The following is a 20,584-nucleotide window of genomic DNA, read 5'->3' as shown; positions in this document are numbered from 1 at the left end:
GTCAAGTTTAATCCACTGAGAGGTCCCCCCCCTCCATGTAAATATAAAGTATTTAAATATAAAGTGCTCATTCTACGGTAAAGAAAACTACAATTCATACAATTTAGATGAAACACACCAGTGAAAACATCACAAGGATTATTTCATATTCAATTTCTGCCAAAAATCCATTTCACCTGAGTCTTATATACTGGACCTTTAATAGTTAACAAATAAGAAATGACTATTATTCAAAGAATGTTTGATTTTATCATTATGTTAGCAGCGATGAATAATGCACTTAGGCATTGTAGGTGCATCAAATTTTAAAAAGTCAAGGCAGTTTTATTCATATAGACATTTCATACACAGAAGTAGATTCAAGGTGTGGAACAATGTTAAAGAAATCCATTTCAAATCAGAAAGCACAATTTGAAACCATTTTCAAGTTAAAATGAAGATTAAAAGGAGGCAAAGAGATTAAAAGACGTAATATGAATCAAAAGGATCAAATCTATATGTGTAAAGAACTAGAAATAAGCTGAAGGAGAAAAATAAAATAGATGGAAATGTGTAAAATCGAATTATAAATAAATTGGGGAATAAAAATAGGATCAAATCTGTCTCCAGAAATACAAACATATGAATTCATCGATAACCGACACCTCGTGCGACGTCACTAATGACACGTATTCAAAATGGCGGCCGCGGCTATGGTGAGTGTCAGCGAACTCTTTTTCTTCAAACTCCAAATGTGTGTTTGTGTGTCCCCTCGTTGACTCTGCTCTGTGCTGGGTCAGACCCGGCGTCTCCCGCGGTCTGTAGACCGCGACACGCGAACTAGTCGCTGGTTTACACGAGTTCTCTGCTGTTTGGAGGTTGGCGAGCTGGCTAACTGCTCGCTGGAGTTAGCTAAGTTAGCTAGCGTTGCCTAGCTTAAATGTCAGCGAGCCGTGGTTTAAACACTGAATGCCGTCGTCCGTCCGGTGTGTTGAAGTGTACTGACGGAGTGCAGGTGAACACGCGCACAGTGTGCGGGCTGTCATTCAGTGCAGAGCCAGGGCACATCGGCTGAGCTGAACTTTGGCTTGACGTTAGCTGTTAGCAGCGGAACCAGGCAGCACCGAGTCGTGGTTGTTGCCGGTGGAAAGTGTTGAAATATGTTAAGGTGACAACAACAGACCGGCGACAAAGCACAAACACAACGAGAGGAATCCCTTCGTCTTCTTTAACTGTGATCGTAGTTTGCGAGAACACAATGGTTGTTTGAATCAGTAGCCCTGCTTGCTAACTTCCTTTAGTGCTATTGCATTACTCAGAGTGTCATTAATCCATGTGCTCCCCTGTTCATCGTGTTTGGTTTTGTAGAATTAAACCGCAGGGATGCAATCGGGCTTGTTAACACGAAACAATCGAAAGTTCTGAGTTGAAACCACGTCTCTTGAAGGTAAATCGTGATTGGTATATATCATTAAACTCCCCTCGCATTACTATTTGTAAATGGTTACATGGCAGCAACTCCAGCCTCGTCTAGAATATGGTTTACCAGTAAAGCAGATAAGTGCAGTCCATATATTACTCCGTTTAGATTGTGAATTGGATTTTAGTGTGGACTCTGCCTCAGTCACTCTGAGGCTTTTAATGTTGTTGTTGTCGAACAGTTTTGGGCTGCTGTTTTATCTTTGGGATTGTTGTCCTGTCAGAAATCAAATCTTCTGTCTGGTATCGTTTTTCGACTGCTGACAGAGGCCGGTTTTCGAAAGACTCATGGAAGAGTCTGTCTCTCACACAGCCTTAGGCAAACATGGGCGTGCGCGTTCCAGGGTGTCTATAGAAAGCTGCTCTCATGGAAGCACCGGGGGGACCTGTAGCTTTGTCTTACAGAAACAGCCAATGATCTGCATTTGGCAGACTAACATGGTATAGTTTTTTAATTGGGGGAAAAATACTGGGGAAAAATGGTAAGTGTCTTAAAAAAAAAAAAAGTATTCTTCCCCAGTTAATTCTTTGATTTGTTCAGAATGTTTTTCGACTCCATGATGTAGTCGTCCTTTGCCTGGAACTGTGGTGTTAATACTTTGCTATGCATTTTATATAAGGCAATTTATATGCATTTTTATTATAGACAGCTAGCTACTTTAATGATTTGAATGAATCTCTCTCCATCAGAGGACAAATTTGGTGCAATGATTGTATTGATTTTCCCAGCAAAGTACACTGCTGTGTACTTTTTGGGGGGGGGGGACTTGGAGCCTCAGTGTTAGTTTTGGGGAAAACAAGGCATTTTGTGCAGTTTGATGAATAGACTAAGTCAAATGTCATAATGAACGCATATTATTTAGCATCTATGTGGTGAAATATAGTTGGTGGTGTGTGTGTGTGTGTGTGTGGCAGGAGACGTGGTTGGCCTTGCTGCTGTTGGCCTTGTTGCCTGTGGTGCGGCCCTTCTATGTTCCCGGAGTTGCTCCCAGGGACTTCCAAGAGGGTGAGGCTGTAGATATTAAGGTAAGATTCAAATTAATTTGATCAACATTTCACAGAATAGCAGGAACATGTTGATATGGTTGTTTATTAGTTGCCACAAGGGCCTTCCATCACAAACGTTCTGTGTCTAACCCACCCAGTGTCCTGCTCCAGAACATCGAGTTTAGGTCACTTTTTGTTCATTCATTTTGTCCAGACCGTTAAATGATGCATTATTGCTATTTTAGTTCTGGTCTGTTTCATGTTCCATGTTCCCACTGACTTATTACACATTAACAAGCGCTGTAGGGAAGAAAATATATGGTCTTACATAGGCCTCTCACAATAACTAGAAAGAGAAGCATCCTTGTTGCATTTTGATACAGCAGTGTTTGTATACACAATATGTACAGGGCACTCGCAGTAGCGTTGAGGTAAGGTCGGTTAGTCAGTCAGGCATACCGTGGCATCTTCCTTTGGGAAAACTCCACAGGTAATAAACAATCCACCAGATGATTTCCTCCTGAAGGCCAATTCATGGTTCTGCGTCAAAGATACACTGTAGCATACACGTAAACGTGTACCCTTCTCAGAGCCCTATGCTTCACCCTAATGTGCATCTCCCCAAAAATGTAAATAAGGATAGAGGCGATGCAGACTACAAGAGCTGTGATTGGTCTGCTTGGAAGCATCAAATTTCCAGCAGACTCTGCGCCATTTTTGACTTGAGTAGGAGGAATGAACACAGACGACTTAAATAATTATTGTGGTTGTGTTCATCTAACAGACAATAAGTCAATAACATCATTATCGTGACAGGCCTAGTCAAACATGGAACTCATTGATTGAGTTTTGGTGACTTCTCACACTACATAGAGAATATTTTGATCACCTTTAGGTTGAAGAACTGCCGTAAATCACTGAAGTAGCACGCAAGCACAACACATGCACAAATAAACCACAGCCACATCTCAAACCACAAAGAAGTGCACAGATTAAAATTAAAAAAATTATATAACCATAGTCTGGAGCCTGAAAAGGTGGATCTCCGTCCAGACCAGGCTTTCCCTCGAGCTGAAACACTGAAACTAAACAGATAAAAGATACCAGAGTCTTTTTCACACAAACAAAGCAGGTTAGACAGGAAAGCACATATGAGGCCTACCCCTTGCTTTTGTCTTTGAACATTCACTAAGACATGTCTGTCTACTGTAGCCCTTCTGAAGACGAGCAGCCATTTGTTAAAGTTAAACCTGGACTTATTTTTTTGTTGTTTGTTTGTTTTGGGGTGGTTGCATTTAACTGCAAAATTAAATTTAAAACTATTGAACAATATATAACACTGACATTTACATTAAAAAAAAAGCTATTCACACACTAATTTCACTATGCAGTCATCACAATCTGCGACCCTGTCAGTCAGTCAAATGATTTGTTTTTCAGGCAGTGAAGCTGACCAGCTCCCGGACCCAGCTTCCTTATGAATACTACTCCCTCCCTTTCTGTAAGCCAGAATCTGTTTTCTACAAGGGAGAGAACCTGGGTAAGTGGACTGCTGTGGACATGTGTGGTAATTCATCTGGGAAGTTTTTATACATTTTCACCTCATTTGACCTGATCATTTTTAATATTATCTTAAAATACTGCAGTTAAACAAATACAAGGGTTTTCATATATATATTCTGAATTTGCTTTTCTTTTTTCCCTAGGTGAGGTGTTACGTGGGGACCGTATTGTGAACAGTCTTTACAATGTTGAGATGAACAAAGACAAGAAATGTGAGATGATGTGCGGCGAGAAACGCCTCAGCATAAAAGAGAGCAAGCTGGTTGCTGAGCGAATCCAGGAGGAGTATTACGTTCACCTGTGAGCATGTCTTCACTGTTGAGTCTTTGTAAATGCTTATCTTAACATGCTTTGTAGAATACCATTCATTATCTTTAATGCTTATCCTTTAAAGGTCGCGGGGGGGGGTGGCCCAGTCTGTTATACCCTATAATTATAACAAAAATTAATGCACATATGCAGGTGTTTACATCGTAAACCAGCTAAAAAGGCAGTTAACTCAACAAAGTTAAGTGTCACGTTCAGTGTCATGCATCCACCAGAAAACGGAGAGTAAACAACTTTTATATATAATTTTCTTGAGTCTCTTCAAACTACTTTGACTGAATGATGTTCGATCACTGCTTGAACTGAGACTAATGGAATCTGTGGCTGAGATGGCAGAGAGTTCTTGAAGTTACTGACAGCGAGAAGCCTCCATTACACAAGTCGCATCATCGCACCTGCAGAGTCATTTGACTGAATGAATGCTCATTATGCCCACTCTCACTGATCACTGATTTTGCGAACCACTAGTATATGTCCCAGTAATATCTAATAAAAATATATAATATATATACATATGTATATATATATATACCTCAAGGCGAGAGCTAACCTCAACATTAAACATTTAGTTATATATATATATATATAACTAAATGTTTAATATAACTAAATGTTTAATGTTTAATTTAGTTATATATATATATATATATAACTAAATGTTTAATATAACTAAATGTTTAATGTTTAATTTAGTTATATATATATATATATAACTAAATGTTTAATATGACTAAATGTTTAATGTTTAATTTAGTTATATATATATATATATATATAACTAAATGTTTAATGTTGAGGTTAGCTCTCGCCTTGAGGTCCAGCTGCAAATACATGTTTGACGTCACAGTGTCACCACAAGACTCCACTTCCTGTATTGATATTTTCACATTAAAAACACTCATTCAATTCACACATGCGCAACACAGCGAAGATTTCACAACAGCAACAAATCCATCAGACCTTTGCGTTCAAACATGCACCTTCTCCAGAGTAAATACAGAGGAACTGCTGCATCTGTGTAAGCAGCTTTAGTGACTTCATGTCCCGCATTGGTTTTTCCAGTGACTGTTAATACTGGGACTTTTTATTTAAGTCACTTCACAAGCAGACACTACTAAGCCTGGGTTCTCTAGCATTTGTTTTTTTGTGTTCATTATACAGACTAATTGAACACCCTGCTGTGCTTTTCAGTATTGCAGATAACCTGCCAGTTGCCACCAGATTAGAATTCTACCCCAACAGAGAGGCAGGAGGTGAAGGTGAGGAGCAGAAGAGAAAAGAGGATGTGGTGAAAGATGTCCAGTTTGAACATGGCTACAGACTGGGCTTTGTCGACAACAACAAGGTAGATTTTATATACCATTGTGCTATCATGAGCACATTGTTGAGAAGTGGAGAGAATGCAGAGAGTGCAGGAAACTCTAGTTATAGATTGCGTGTTATGTCTCTGCAATGTTTACCTTCACTGCTCTTATTATGAGGGATTGTGTTGTACTTGCCCCACAGTTTTACAAAACTAATTAGTATTTTTATTTTATCTTTGGAGATTCTCAATTATCCAGGTCATGGTAACTAAAACTGGTTCAATTGGACTTGGTTGAGCTTGAAAATCAACCAAGTCCCTTGGATGTATCATTATTTAGATTTTATTCTCTGCTCTTCTTTGTGGTTTGAGAAGTTATCTGGATGTTACAATGTTTCAATTAAATTTGAGGACAGTTATCGAGAATAATTGTTTTGTCATATCTGATCAAACCATTCCTCCAAACACAAGTGGCTTGAAAGCTTAACGTCTACATTCCTAGAAAATCCTGGAAAATCTACTAATTGTCATATTTTCTCCCTCACAGTATTATTTACACAACCACCTGTCCTTCATCCTGTACTTCCACCGGGAGAAGCTGGAAGAGGGGGAAATTCACGACTACAGGGTGGTGCGGTTTGAAGTTGTACCCCAAAGTGTAAAAGTGGAAGGTAAGTGTCGACACACTCTGACCCATGGTGATTAAAAACTCTTTGCTTAAAAGGCACACATGTCGCCTCCAAAGTGGCCAGTAAAGTAAATATTGTAAATCACTTGTTGTATTTATTCCTCGTCAGATCTGAAAGCAGTGAAATCAGACCAGACTTGCACCTTGCCAGAGGCCAGTGGCTCTGCACCCCAGGAGATTGACCCAACTAGGGAGAACAATGTTCTCTTCACCTACTCGGTCCACTGGGAGGTCAGTGAGTGCTGCACAGGTTCTCAGCAACCAGGAGCCAGACCAGTCTGACCCCCAAATAAATTCCTAAAACAAAAGTAAAAGGACAAAAGGAACATGACAAAATACAGTTTTATTAAGTTCTTTCTTCTCTACAAATCTCCTTCTTCAAATTTAGACTCAAGTGTGTAATGGTTGGAATTTGTTGGTCAAAGGTCATGGCCACTGTGACTTCATTTAACACGTTTTTGAACATGCATTGAGAATTCAGAAACGTATAATTTAATGATAAAATACACTTAACACCTTAAATCAAACTCAAAACAATAGAAAATATGAGACTGTCCAAATAATTGCAGACTCTAGTTGGGAAAATTAAGATTGTTTTTGGAAATGCCAAGCACCAAAGTTGAGATCAGATGATAAAGTTGAAGCATTTTTTCAAGCTGTTGACCTTCCTAGGATTTGAAATAAAGTGTGGTGGAGGAACTGCTGAGCCTCTTGTCTCCTGTGTGCAGGAGAGCGAGGTGAAGTGGGCGTCTCGATGGGACACTTACTTGACCATGAGTGATGTCCAGATTCACTGGTTCTCCATTGTCAACTCTGTGGTGGTCGTCTTCTTCCTTTCTGGTACGTCCAGTTTTTCACATATTTTGCCCACTTCTTAAATGTCCATATCAACATAGTAGAGCACTGAATGTCTTTGGGCCTGTGGACTCTTAAAGCCTGTGATGTTATGTAAGACTATAATATCTATACATCCTGCTCAGATTACTGTGACATTTAGTCAGTTCCTGAATAAAAATGTCATGGCAATTTTTGTAGCATAATGTTTTGAATTACCAAATAATTTAATTTATTTGGATTATTTCATTAAACTTGAAGTGTAAAAGTGTACAATTTTTACTGTAATATAATTACTTCAATTGTTAAAATCTGAGCTGATCATAGAACCTTGTTTTGTAATCTGACTCCATCTAACCACTAATTCCAGAAATGTCTGTATGTAAAAAGCACATCTCGTGAACTTTTCAACTTATCAGCTTCACATTTATGTGTATTGTGTTACCCCCCCACGTTTATGTGGCCCTATGAGGCAAACAACATGTAAAATCACTGACCACCACTGATACGAATCAAGATCAGATTAAAAACAGCAGAACCATGGGATTTATTATCATCCAACAACACAATACACACAATGTTCAAATCCCATGCTGAGGCCCAGCAGTCCCCACACTGGAAGCCTCTGTTCTGATCCTGACACAGGAGTTTTTGAAGAACTTCACTGCACCAGGTGCACCTCACTGATGATGACTGATCAGTTAATCAGGGTGGAGCTAAAGGGAGACAAGAGGAAAATGGACACAGTACAGGAGACACATACAGCCGTAACATATCGTTGCAGGCTGGAGGAAGTGCAGGGTTGAAATTGCTTTGATTTGGATTCATTATTAATGAAATGTGAATTTTGATATTTGATTATTTTTATTTCACCATATTGGACTGACACAGACATTCAGTGGTGTCGCAGGTTCTGATTTCCTTCATGGAAGCAACATGCATAGAATAATTTCCTCTTTAGCAATTTGTATACAAAGTAAAAGCACAAATTAGTTTTGTTGCTGTAATGCTTCATATTGAGCTGAATTTTACAGATCTTTTATTTTGAAAAGCTGTGAACTTGAGTCTGAAGATTGTCTCAGTTGCACTATAGATCCTGAAATAGCTGATGACACAAATGAAAAAATAATAACAGTTCATAAATCATTCAAACTCATATGTAAACCACACACATGAACAGTAACAAGGTACATACATTTTTTCATTTTTCACCTTCATTGCAGATAAACTATGTAGGATAACGTTTTTTTAAATTCATTCTACACCAAAGACTGTTTATAGAAAGCTCTGCACACAACGTCCGGCACATAAACACTAAAACGTGACAGTATATTGTAGAACTGTTTGAGGAGGACTCAGTAAAGACAAGGGATAATTCTGAAGTAGCTCCAGAGCTTTAACAAGACTCATTCTCAACGGGTACATTAAAAACACTAGTTATCAGGATTAAACATAACCCATCACAAGCCACCCCTGGTTATGCCATACATCCAAATATCAACTTGTTTTTACGACAGCATGTGAACTGTGGCTGTTTCCGTCTTTCTTACTGAATCACATTTTCCTTGTTCCCTCAGGTATTCTGAGTATGATCATTATCAGGACCTTGAGGAAGGACATCGCTAATTACAACAGAGAAGATGACATTGTGAGTAAATACCCACTGGGGCTGCACAATAAAATAATAATAATGAATATCATGTTCAGTAACAATATAGCTCAAGTCCAATATATTTATATATGTATTGATTTCATGCTTATGCAAGCATTGTAAAAGTTATAACACACAATTCTCTTGGATGTTCTGCCTCATATTTGTGAACTGTTTCACTGTTTTGGGAAAATAAGTTTGAATCCACCGTTCAATGTCTCGCTAGAGTATAAATCATGTTTTAAGATTAGAATTAATATCTTGATAATTATTGATATTGACAGATATGACAATTTTTATTGGGATGACATTTTAAAATACATATTCACCCAGCCCAAATGCAACCAAAAACAGTGGACATGCTTTCAGCAAGTCTATGCGGAAGAACACTAACAATGTTTTTGAGAAGTTGCATAGATCAGAGAGAATTCATTTACTGTCAACTGATTTTGGTTTTTCTGAAATCGGATTTGAGTTCTTGATGTTCATGTTCAGATCGGTATGTTCCAAGCCACGTGATCAAATTTCTGTTCCCCCTAACTAGGAGGACACCATGGAGGAGTCGGGATGGAAGAACGTCCACGGTGACGTCTTCAGGCCGCCTCAGTATCCTATGATCCTCAGCTCTCTGCTGGGCTCGGGGATCCAGCTCTTCTGCATGATCCTCATCGTCATCTGTAAGTGTTTCTCTATCATTGGTTACTTTGCAGATAATGACAGTGCACGTCTCTCATTTTTCATGAGGTCAAAAAAGCGTCACTCAGTCGCTGTGATCGAACAACTCAAAGAGTGTGAAGAGTCTGTTCACTTCAGTTTCAGGAATCAAAATCTCCTGGTTAAACTTTCATTCTATCGAATCAATGCATTAACTTTAGTTCTGCATAAGGATCTTCAGTTGCAGGAGCAAGTAGCTGTTGCAAAATTAGATCTAGATAATCTATCAAACAGTCAAACTGCCACATTCTCCTCTGTGTGTCACAGTCGTTGCCATGTTGGGCATGTTGTCTCCATCCAGCAGAGGGGCCTTGATGACCACTGCTTGCTTCCTTTTCATGTTCATGGGGTAAGAGCCACATTTATCTCTCTGAGAGCCATGAAGACATTTCCCAAATATGTTCCTGTTTAAATAGTGCATCTCTTTAACTGTACGCTGCTTGTTCCTGTGCACGTGTTTCCTCCAGTGTGTTTGGTGGCTTCTTTGCTGGAAGACTGTATCGCACACTGAAGGGCCATCGGTGGAAGAAAGGAGCTTTTTGTGTGAGTCAGTAATAAATCAACCCCATGATGTGAAAGGAAAAAAATCTCCTATGATAATAATAATGGAATTGAGTAATAGAGTGTTTCCTATAGGATACTTTTTAGCAGTCAGGTTCCCCTCCCTCAAGGGAACGTGATCTGCCCCCCCCCCCCCCCCCCCCCCCCCCCCCCCAAAAAAACCATAAAAATAATAATAAACTCAATAGTGATGTTATTAATTACTTTATTTTGATGCTCTCCACATAAAGGCACTAAGGCTTGTGTGGTGAAAAGCTCTGATTACAGCCTGTACGGTATCCAGGTGGCCCCGCTGACCCCTCTTGGCATCTAAGCATTACACATTACTCTGCGCTGACAACAAGAGACTCTGCTCCTCTACTCTTTCCTAATCTTACTGACACCTAGAACTGGTCTTTATACAAACCTGCTGAATTCATATATATGTGTCCATGGGTAAAGGGAGCTTCGCTTCTTCTGCAACAATAAAGTAAAAACACTGCGTTGCGTCATGATCTGTCAGGAAGAACTTCTCTCCTGTCTGCAGGATTGTGTGTGTGTGTGTCTGCTCGTCTCGAGCGAATCAAACATACACAAAGTAAACTTCAAGGACTATTCATGTTCTAATAACTTCTGATTAATGTAGGTGTTTATTGTTAATGTGCTAAGTAAGCGCAGGTCAGCAGGAAAGTCAAGGTAATACATGGGGCAGGGTCATACAGCACGGTACGAGGATACCAGGCCTATAATGTGCGGGCCACTGTTGCAAAATCAACGTAGTGGAAACCCGGTAATGAGTAACAGGTGATACAGGCTAAAACATAGGCCATGGTAGTAATAGCAGTAATTAGGGCTGTCACTTTTTCTTCTAAATGCGATCATTTATTTGAATGCGTGGGGGTTATATTCAACCTCTAATGACATGTTCAACCTCTAAATATGCAGTCTAGTTTGTTTCAAGATCTAAGAGAGGGTGATCACTGTCAACTTCACCTATTGCATGCCCTCTTGACCTATCAGTGAAGTAAGCACTGTTACACAAAGTCATCCTGTGCAGACGATCATGACATTAAAGCATCTGAGAAGTTGTGTTTTTGAAATGCAAACTGCATTTGAACTGCTCAAAGAAATTAAGGTTAAAACATAATTGTCACAATATAACAGCAAGTCAGTAAAACTTCAGGGATATCAATCTGTGCATTTTGGAAGCACAAGTGATTGTGAATCAATTTCTCCAGCTTTAGTCAAATGAAAGTGACATCAGGTGCAACGCAGAGGCAAAATCAAGACAACCCCCAAAAAGGGAATGGTGTTACATGTAGTGGCCACAGTTGCTCTCTCTTTATCTTTCCTGACTCTGGCTCTGCTGGTGTCCTTGTCACTACTGTTAGCATGAGGAGGAACCTGCAGCCCAATCAGGTTGCACAGGTAGTCCCGCACCTGCAGGAAGGCACATCCATACGTGTGGTCACAAGGAGGTTGACTGTGTCTCCCAGCACAGTCTCAATACTGATCCAGGTGTGGGAGGAGCTCCCCCACCACACCATCTGCAGACTCATCATGAACATGCCCAGAAGTTGTAGGGAGTGCATACAAGCACGCAGGGGCCATACATACTACTGAGACACATCATGAGTTGCCGTGATAAAATTCACACAAGTTGGATCAGCCTGTGATTTACAATTTTTTGACCTACATTTTCTGTGTGGTTTTGAATCCAGCCCTCAATGGGTTGATGATTTTGGTTCCATTGACTGTGATGTCATTTCAGTAAAGATTTTCAACTTGAATAATTTGTTCATCAAGATCTAATTGGTGTTCCCTTAATTTTTTGAGCAGTGTATTTTGGGTTCTATACTGTAGATGGGAAGTATGGATCAAGGGTGACGCTGTTTGTTGTCTTTGGACCAACTGCCATACAACAAATCTCTGAGCTCATGTGTTAGAGGGAGCAGAGTAGGCACCACGGTCAAGTCAAGTGTTGTGTCACGTTTAGTAAGCCAGCACTGAGTGACCCAAACAAGCTGTATGGAATATAATCCAATCGACTCAAATGTGAGAGATATGACATTGCCAGGCCACTTCTGTCCTTTATATCAACTAGAAGAATTTTAAAGTCATGAATTCCTCCTGAATTAATATATTCACTTATTTTTCGATGCAAACCAACTATTTTATTGACAATTTTAATGTGTTAATAAAGGAGCATTGTACCATTGGTGTCACTGCAAACAAAGAGGCTGAGCTCGTCTTGTTTTGTCTCTCCTGTAGACGGCGACTTTGTATCCTGCAGTGGTTTTTGGAATTTGCTTCATCCTCAACTGTTTCATCTGGGGAGAACATTCGTCTGGAGCGGTGAGTCTCATGCCTCACAGACACTGTGCAGTCATTGCAAATAAGGGCATAACAAACCAGAAGGTTAATGTGATTTTAATAACCAACCTGATCACTTTGTTAAAAGGAAAGATTTTCCCTCAATCACCTAAAACATGTTAAAATGAGATGACGTGACGTTTGAGAGAAAAAACAAATAATTTCAGTTATTTACAAAAATCTCCTGTGGCTTTATCACAAGTAAACACTATTTTTGATGTGACGTGATGAAAAGTTATGTAGGAGCAGCACAAATAAAGCAAATTATATAAGTCATTAAACTAGTTAAACATTATCAGTTATAAAAACGTAGATATATCTAAGTTTGCCAGCATTAGGATCCACAAACTACAGGTCATACCAGACCAAATATAATAATTAAATCTGGCAGCAAAACCACTGAGCTCATAGCGAAGGAATCCAAAGTAAAAGTAAAAGTAAAAAGCCAGCTCCTTATATGGTGAGTGAGTTGAGTGGCTTAGGTTTGTGCAGGTATATTAGAGTTCAATAGCATAAATAAAAGTTGAATAAAGAGTAGAACAGCTACGATACAGAACATCCTCTGAGCTATTATCTGATTTATTCCAAATGAAGAGCATGTATGTGGTTTGTTTCAGCTAATGTTTAGTTTTAAAGTGAATCAGTACAGTGTCATGGATTGTTTAACACGGTCCTTCCTCTCCCCGTTCCTCATCAGGTTCCCTTCACCACGATGCTGGCTCTGCTGTGTATGTGGTTCGGTATCTCCATGCCCTTGGTCTACCTGGGCTACTACTTTGGCTTTCGCAAACAGCCTTACGATAACCCAGTACGCACCAATCAGATCCCTCGGCAGGTCCCGGAGCAGCGCTGGTACATGAACAAGTTTGTTGGGTGAGTGTTTACCCAATCTAGGTCTGACCTTTTACTGGGACGGTTATGTTGAAGGGTTCGAACATTCGACTTGAGGCGTGCTCTCTTCTGATATGTAAACTTTTCTTTGCACTAGAATCCTGATGGCTGGGATCCTGCCATTTGGGGCTATGTTCATCGAGCTCTTCTTCATATTCAGTGTGAGTACCGCTCTTTGTTGTGAGCAGTTCAAAACCTGCTGTCAGTGCTGCACAAATATTGTGTGAATTTCTTGTGTGTCTCAGTAACATGACACAGATGAAAGCTTTATAAGTTTCATTGGGACTATTTCAAACTAAAACAGTCTCTTTCCACATGAGTGTTTCGGCTCTGAATCTGTTTACATCCCTGTCCATACTAATAAGCCAGTATAAACAGAAAACATTTTGTTGTTAGTAGCAGACAACAGGATCAGCAACGATTCTAATTGATTATACAGGTTGCGTTCTACACTGGTAACCAAGGCTAATGCCGGTTGTGTTCTCCCCAGAGAGGGTCGTGTGATAAGACCCTGACGAATCAGCAGTAGGGCTGCACAATAATAGGAAAGCATGCGATAACGTTGTTGATTACCGCAACGACGATATGACTTGCAATAAATAAACAAACAGTCCCTGTATAGAGTCACCAGCCAGTCTTCTGGTTCAAGAGGCAAAACTCTGCATGTTAGTGATGCCGCATTCATGTGAATGCTTCGGTCCAGGTCGTATACAATGAAATTACATCCAGTGTTCCTCCTATTCAAGGGACACAGTTACCCCAGAACTACAATCAACAGCATGACTGACTCTGACAATAAATCACATTTAATCATTTACCCATATTATGTGCAGACCTCTCCTTCAAATAATGTTCATGCTTATTTTAATCCAATAGACAAATAGTATTTCAATAGTCCTTTCCTTCTTAAAGGGATAGTTCACTAAAAAATGAAAATTCACTCATCGTCTACTCACCGCTATGCCGATGGAGGGTTGGAGTGTTTGAGTCCACAAAACACTTTAGGGTTCCAAGGGGTAAACTTTGTTAGAGCAGAATCTAATACAATTGAAGTAAGTGGTGACCAAAGCTTCAGACGTAATAAAATAACAGAAGAAAACATAACATGCCTCCCTACTTCTCATGTGGTGTCATCCATGTGTCCGCAAGCCCCAACATTCATATTTGAATATTTAAGCCTAAATGTCCACCAGAAGTGGCTAAGCTAGCAGACGTTAGCATTTCCAACGGTCAGGGCTTGCAGACACTTTGATGACACCACACGAGCAGGTAGAATCGTAATCTAAACCATATATATATATGGTATATATATATATATATATATAGTATATATAGTATATATGGTGTATGTATATATATATATGGTAAATATAATATCTATCTATAATATAATATCTGTAAAAACAAAAAAAATACTCACTTAAACCACATGTTCACTAAACATCAATATGTGTGTGTGTGTGGTTCCCCCTACAGGCCATCTGGGAGAATCAGTTCTATTATCTTTTCGGCTTCCTGTTCCTGGTTTTCATCATTTTGGTGGTGTCCTGCTCTCAGATCAGCATCGTCATGGTTTATTTCCAGCTCTGTGCAGAGGTAAGTTCAGCTAGGCTAACCTACAAGAGTCTTTAGTTTGCCCAGTTTGACCTGTGGTCTACACAAGACTGGTGTAGACTATCAAAACACAGAGTAACTCTGAGAGACTCACTATAAACAGACTTGAGATCAGTGGCTAGCCTAGCAACAATAAGTCTGCAAACAACCCATAATGTAACGATGTTTGTTCAAAATGAACATCTGATGTTTTACAATACCATCTTGCTTTATATACTTGTCTCCATAGACACTACAGGTAAAAAAGGTGAATTGAGGATAAGACTCAGGTGTGGGACTTTTGATGGTGCAGTTTTTCCCAAATTGTAAACGAATACAGGTTAAAAACCAGTGCTCAAGTTGTATTGAACTCAAAATCCACAAATCCACAACGCATACGGGCACTTTAATTCCAGAATATGCTTATTATTAATGTAGGAAAGAAAAATAACTACAATGGAAATTAGGAAATGCATCAATATTTTGACACTAGCAATGCTCAGAATATCCCACTGGGATAGTTTTGCAGATGATTGTTGTTCATTCATATACTGGAGGAGATGCAGGAGAAAGACTACATTTTATATCATAAAACTCCCGGAACAACATCTAAATTGACAAAATTACAATCACATGTCTAGCAAAGACATGTAGAGACTTTGCTAAAAAAGAATGTTAGGAAAGGTACAAATACTGAGGTTTTAGAGTATTAAAGAGCTTCATAGTATAGAATAATTTTTTCTGCTTTAATTACATGTTTAAAATCATTTATAGACAATATCAAGTCTTAGAATGTGCAGCATGAAGAAAGAGATGTACTGTTGTTTAAAGTTGTGGTACAGTTAGAATGTGTGCTGTGTTCTCTTTCTCTCCTCATTATCAGGACTACCGGTGGTGGTGGAGGACTTTTCTTGTTTCAGGAGGATCAGCTTTCTACGTCCTTGTTTACGCTGTCTTCTACTTTGTCAACAAGGTAAAAAGTAAAACACATGATTGATTGCACTGCAACTGGTCAGATCAATATCTTTGATCCTTGTTGTTGAGTCTTTAAATGTTTTTATTATAATACTATGGCATTAAGGTAGGCAGAGTGTTTGACTCTCAAAGGGGTATTATTTTATGTGTGTCAACTTTTGATTGTCCAATGTTGTGAAGTTTTAACTTATTTAGTCAAAATAAGACCCATGGGTATTCTGCCTCGCCCTGCACTGTTTATTATTTTTTGTAAAAAAAAATTCTGTTCTAAATACACATAAACAATGTGTACATCACCATATCAACAAATCCTGCAATGAGCTTGTTATCTTAAACTGAGATTTAAGGTGAGATAAGAGAAAAACGTAAGCATCAGCTGATGAATGTGAAAACAGTCTGCACAGATACCACTGGTCAAGATTTTAGTTTAAAGGTACAGTATGTAGAATTTTTTGATATCTAGTGTTGAAGTTGCATGTTGCAGCTGAACACCCCTCACCTCACCTTCCAAACATGAAAAAGAACCTGTGGTAGCTTCAGTTGTCATAAAAACTCAAAAGGTGTTTAGTTTGTTCAGTCTGGACTAATGTAAAAAACATGGCGGTCTCCGTAGAGAGGACCCCTCCATGTAAATATGAAGTATTTAAATATAAAGGGTTTTTTCTGGGGTAAAGAAAACTACAATTCATACAATTTAGATTAAATGAACTAGTGAAAACATCATGAGGATTATTCTACATTTCTGCCAATAGATCCCTTTCACCTAAATCTTACACACTGGACCTTTAAGTCTGGTGAAAAAGTGACATCTAGAGGTGAGGTTGCAGATTGCAACCAGCTAAAAACCCTAACATCACCCTTTCCAACTAAAGAGGCGTGTGTACTCACCATTCCAGCCTTTGTGCCAACTGAAATAATAAATCTCTCACAAATGCCACCGCACCTTTTTATTTTGGCTGGACGTGCACCTACCAACTTTTTCAAGTTTCTTTTGTCTGTAGAAACTTTTCAACAGTTTCTACTGACATCTCTGACTCCTCCTTAATGTCACGACGGAGCTAACAGATTCTTAGATGGCTCATGATGGGACATTGCAGATTATACAGATTCCTTTTGAAACATGTTACTAATCCACCAAATGTATAAAAATGAGCAAAAGAAAACTCTGAGAATGAACAACTCCTCTATTTATTCCCTCCCAGCTGGACATCGTGGAATTCATCCCCTCCCTCTTGTACTTCGGCTACACAACCCTGATGGTGCTGTCGTTCTGGCTGCTCACGGGCACGATTGGTTTCTACGCAGCCTACATGTTCATCAGGAAAATCTACGCTGCAGTCAAGATCGACTGAGTTGTCAACACCGCTGCTGTTTTTTGGGGGGTTTTGTTCATTTTTTTGTCACAGTTCTTTGTTTTGTTTTTTTAATATATATTTTTATCATTCATGTCAAACAAGCACTGACTTGTGTTTATAGGGAACAAGAGGGGAGTTTTCATGGTATAACAGCCCAACCCACTGGCGTCACGGGGAAGAACAGCATGTGGCAGAGCTAAACCAGCTGTCTCTCTCTCTCCCCCCCCCCCTCTCCCTGGCTTCTTTCACCCTCCTCTCTCCAGGGCAGAGACTCAGACAGTTTATGTCTTCTGCTGTTTCACCTTGCACACAACACAGTGGGCCAAAGCTTGTCTAATGATGGTTTCTGCACATTTTCGTCTCGTCTTTTCGTTTTTGTGACTCTAACTTATCCAGGTTTTTATTTTTGCCATCCCAGGATTTATCTCTGACTTAATTTCTTATCATCATCTCCTGGGAAGTTATTTTCATCTGATGTCTTCACATACATTTTGTCTTTGCTTTTTCCACTGTTTCAAATGTGACTTCATGGAGGAGACTTTGTTGTGTCTTGCTCATATGGATGTAAGTTATGCTGGGGAGTCCTACATTGTAACACAAGAAAGGATAAATTAAATGTTCTCTTATTTTTTACTTTAAATTCCATGTCCTGGTGTGACCATATTAACCACCTCTGTAATCAAAATGTTAGCTTCTTTCTCCAAATCAAAGAGTCTTTAATTAAAGTCAAAATACTGGTTCATTGTTCTAAATGATATACAACAGCTCTGAAGCCGATGCTCTAAACAGTGGAGTGAAGCCACTGGAGCCGGAGAAAAGGAAAAGCTGCGGTTGACGCGGAAACGACGAGGAGCAGTAACCTGTTGGGATGGAATGTCTGCAACACAAAGGCCAAGTTTGAAGCTTTTGCAGTGGGAACGTACAGAACGCACATTGAAGCGCTCTGTCTGCACCCTGAGCATCGCTGGATGTCTGCTGAACTATGCAGCAATGGAGAGAAGTGCAGCATCGCTGGCTTTGATGCTTGTTTCAAAGGACCGCTTTGTCAGGAAATACCACGTTTAAAACTAATGTACGAGGCATTTTGTGTATAATCAACAAGATCACCTGTGTCTCTACCAGTGATGGCAGGCTAATTCTGATAGTGCTTTGGTATCATGAGATGAGCTCTTAAATGTTATCCACAGTGTTCTTATCAGATTTGTACAGCCGATGTCTTTGTGTAGACCGACAACTCATCCTTGCATCTTGCACTTTTTCTTTATTTTTCAGCTAAAAGACATAAAATGCATTTAGAACATGTGTGGAGCCTGATAAAATGTGACTTTACAAGCTGCTCTCGTTAACGGCTTCTCATTGGCAATCAGTCCGTTAGCCAGATAGCTTAGCATAGCTTAGCCTAAGGAATGGAAATGGGAACAACTAATCTAGGGTGTTCAAAAGTAACAAAATCCAATCACTGGTTCCGCAAAAGTTTTACAAATTTTAAAATGTGTTCTATTTCCTGTTGAATGTGTCCAGATTTATCTTGTAATGTCTTGGCCCTGCTCAGTGAGAAGATGGTTCTAATTTAGAAGGTTTAAAGGTGCTAGACTGAGCCAGGCCAGCTGTCCTCCTGTTCCCAATCTTAATTCTAAGCTAAGCTAAGCTGCTGCTGACTAGCTTCATATTTAGCGTGAGAGACACCCGTCTTCTCATGTAACTCTTTGCGAGAAGTGTATATTTTGAGAAATGTTAAATTGATCTTTTACTGATGTCTCCGTTGAATTCCACTATTGTGTAAATCTTGAGTCTGTTGGTCTCGGCTAACAGATGAGACGGCTCCTGCAGATCACTGGTTTGCTGTTGCAGTTTACGAGTGGCTGAGATGTTACTGCTAATTCAGAGAGAGTACTCTAAAGACTGAATGTTAGCACAGACCTGAGAAGTCCATTTTTTTATCAAGCGTCGCTCCTTCTACACAAATGCATCTTTAAAATGAAACTAAGCTGAACCCTCCCAACATGCAGTGCTCCCTGAGCCCCTCTACGTTTATTGGACTTTATCACAGACTTTTTTGGAGACCATCACACAAATTTAGTGAATCATCGCAGCTTCACTTGATCTGTTTTTTTGGTTGGTTTTTTTTCTTTCTATGTACTGCTAGCAGGCGTTTTTTGCACAGAAGCAAAGGTGACATGTTGTCGTCAGGTTGTACAGTGAAGGAACAGGTGCCTGCATCAACCCTGATTCTCCAGGGCTAAAACAAAGAAAGAAAGAAAGAAAGAAAGAATGAATGCCTCCTCCCCCTGAGCCTTCTCCCCCCCGTCATTAACACCTAATGAGCGGCTCGGAGAGAGCAAGACGTAGCCAAAAATATTTAAGTTGCCCCTGCCACATGCTTCAAGATGCACCAGCATCAACTCAAATGAGTGCATTCCTGTAACAACCATGACTCCCCGTTCCATCCAGCGGCATCATCTCTGTACCACTGTTCCACCCTCTGTATTGTGTCAGAGTCACTGAGCTCTGGCAATCGAGCTGCTGTTTTTGGCAGACACCGCTCTCCTGCTGTTGGAAGTGCACACGACAGGGGAGACCTTTTTTACAGACAGACTTTAACGTGGCCCGAGTCATGCGTGCGTATGTATGATCGAGGGGTTTACGATGTAAATAAAAGAACATGGCTTTGTATTTGTTTGCGTTTGGCTGTTTGTGGCACTCTATAATGATTCCTGTCATCGTTTTAGCCAAAAGCATGACGCTCATGATGACTTGGAAAGGAACCTGTTTGTGTTACTTCTCTCTGTGTTGCTTTTACAGAATGTCCAATAACAAAATGTACAATGACAAAAACAATAAAGTGATGACAAGTTGAATATGAAGAAGAGCTTTCCGTTGTTTCTTTTTTTATTTATATATAAAAAGCAGATTTCCCACATGCAGTGACCTTGGTTCATTTTAGAACCAAAATGACAGAAACTAAATGTATTTGATGTGTACTTTGACCTTTCAGTTTGGTTCACGTCCCATCCATTAACATAGAAAGGATTTATAAACTATACCGCAGCCAGTGCCTGAGGGCGATTAAAGGGCTAGTTCACTGAAAAAATGAAAATCCACTCATCATCTACTCAGCACTATACCGCATGGAGGGGTGGGTGAAGGGTTTGTGTCCACAAAACACAGAAGATAACCTTGTAGCAGCCAAATCCAATACAATTGAAGTCAATGGTGAGTCCTACTTCAGACATAATAAAACAACAGAAAAAACATAACTGTTCGAGTGGTGTTCGCAAGCCCCGACATGTATATTCAACTCATTGACGTGTATAAAGTCTGAATGTCCACTA

General features: G+C 39.6%; 1 protein-coding gene across 2 annotated transcripts; it reads left to right on the top strand.

Moving 5' to 3' along the window:
• The first annotated feature begins 636 nt into the window (after nt 1–636).
• Nucleotides 637–20,116, top strand: tm9sf4 (transmembrane 9 superfamily protein member 4). Of its 2 annotated transcripts, none has more exons than XM_069527012.1 (18): nt 637–695; nt 2,374–2,484; nt 3,886–3,985; nt 4,152–4,308; nt 5,527–5,680; nt 6,186–6,309; nt 6,436–6,557; nt 7,055–7,166; nt 8,738–8,808; nt 9,356–9,488; nt 9,793–9,874; nt 9,993–10,068; nt 12,337–12,420; nt 13,136–13,311; nt 13,427–13,490; nt 14,806–14,925; nt 15,806–15,895; nt 17,100–20,116. In XM_069527012.1, the coding sequence occupies exons 1-18, from the start codon at nt 678–680 to the stop codon at nt 17,247–17,249; spliced, it is 1,944 nt and encodes a 647-aa protein (XP_069383113.1). In that variant the 5' UTR covers nt 637–677; the 3' UTR covers nt 17,250–20,116. The 2 variants fall into 2 exon arrangements, with proteins under 2 accessions (XP_069383113.1, XP_069383114.1); XM_069527013.1 differs by lacking the exon at nt 637–695 and adding an exon at nt 1,918–1,940.
• Nucleotides 20,117–20,584: the final 468 nt, after the last annotated feature.

The sequence above is a fragment of the Paralichthys olivaceus genome, chromosome 6, assembly GCF_024713975.1.
Source record: "Paralichthys olivaceus isolate ysfri-2021 chromosome 6, ASM2471397v2, whole genome shotgun sequence".
NCBI classification, from domain to species: Eukaryota; Metazoa; Chordata; class Actinopteri; order Pleuronectiformes; family Paralichthyidae; genus Paralichthys; species Paralichthys olivaceus.
This window is presented reverse-complemented; position numbering and strand designations above follow the sequence as displayed.

Bases quoted from the DNA above. Each gene is read 5' to 3' on its own strand.
- tm9sf4 (XM_069527012.1), top strand. The intron at 13,312-13,426 runs GTGAGTGTTTAC...TCTTTGCACTAG, and splicing joins TACATGAACAAGTTTGTTGG to AATCCTGATGGCTGGGATCC. The intron at 15,896-17,099 runs GTAAAAAGTAAA...ATTCCCTCCCAG, and splicing joins TCTTCTACTTTGTCAACAAG to CTGGACATCGTGGAATTCAT.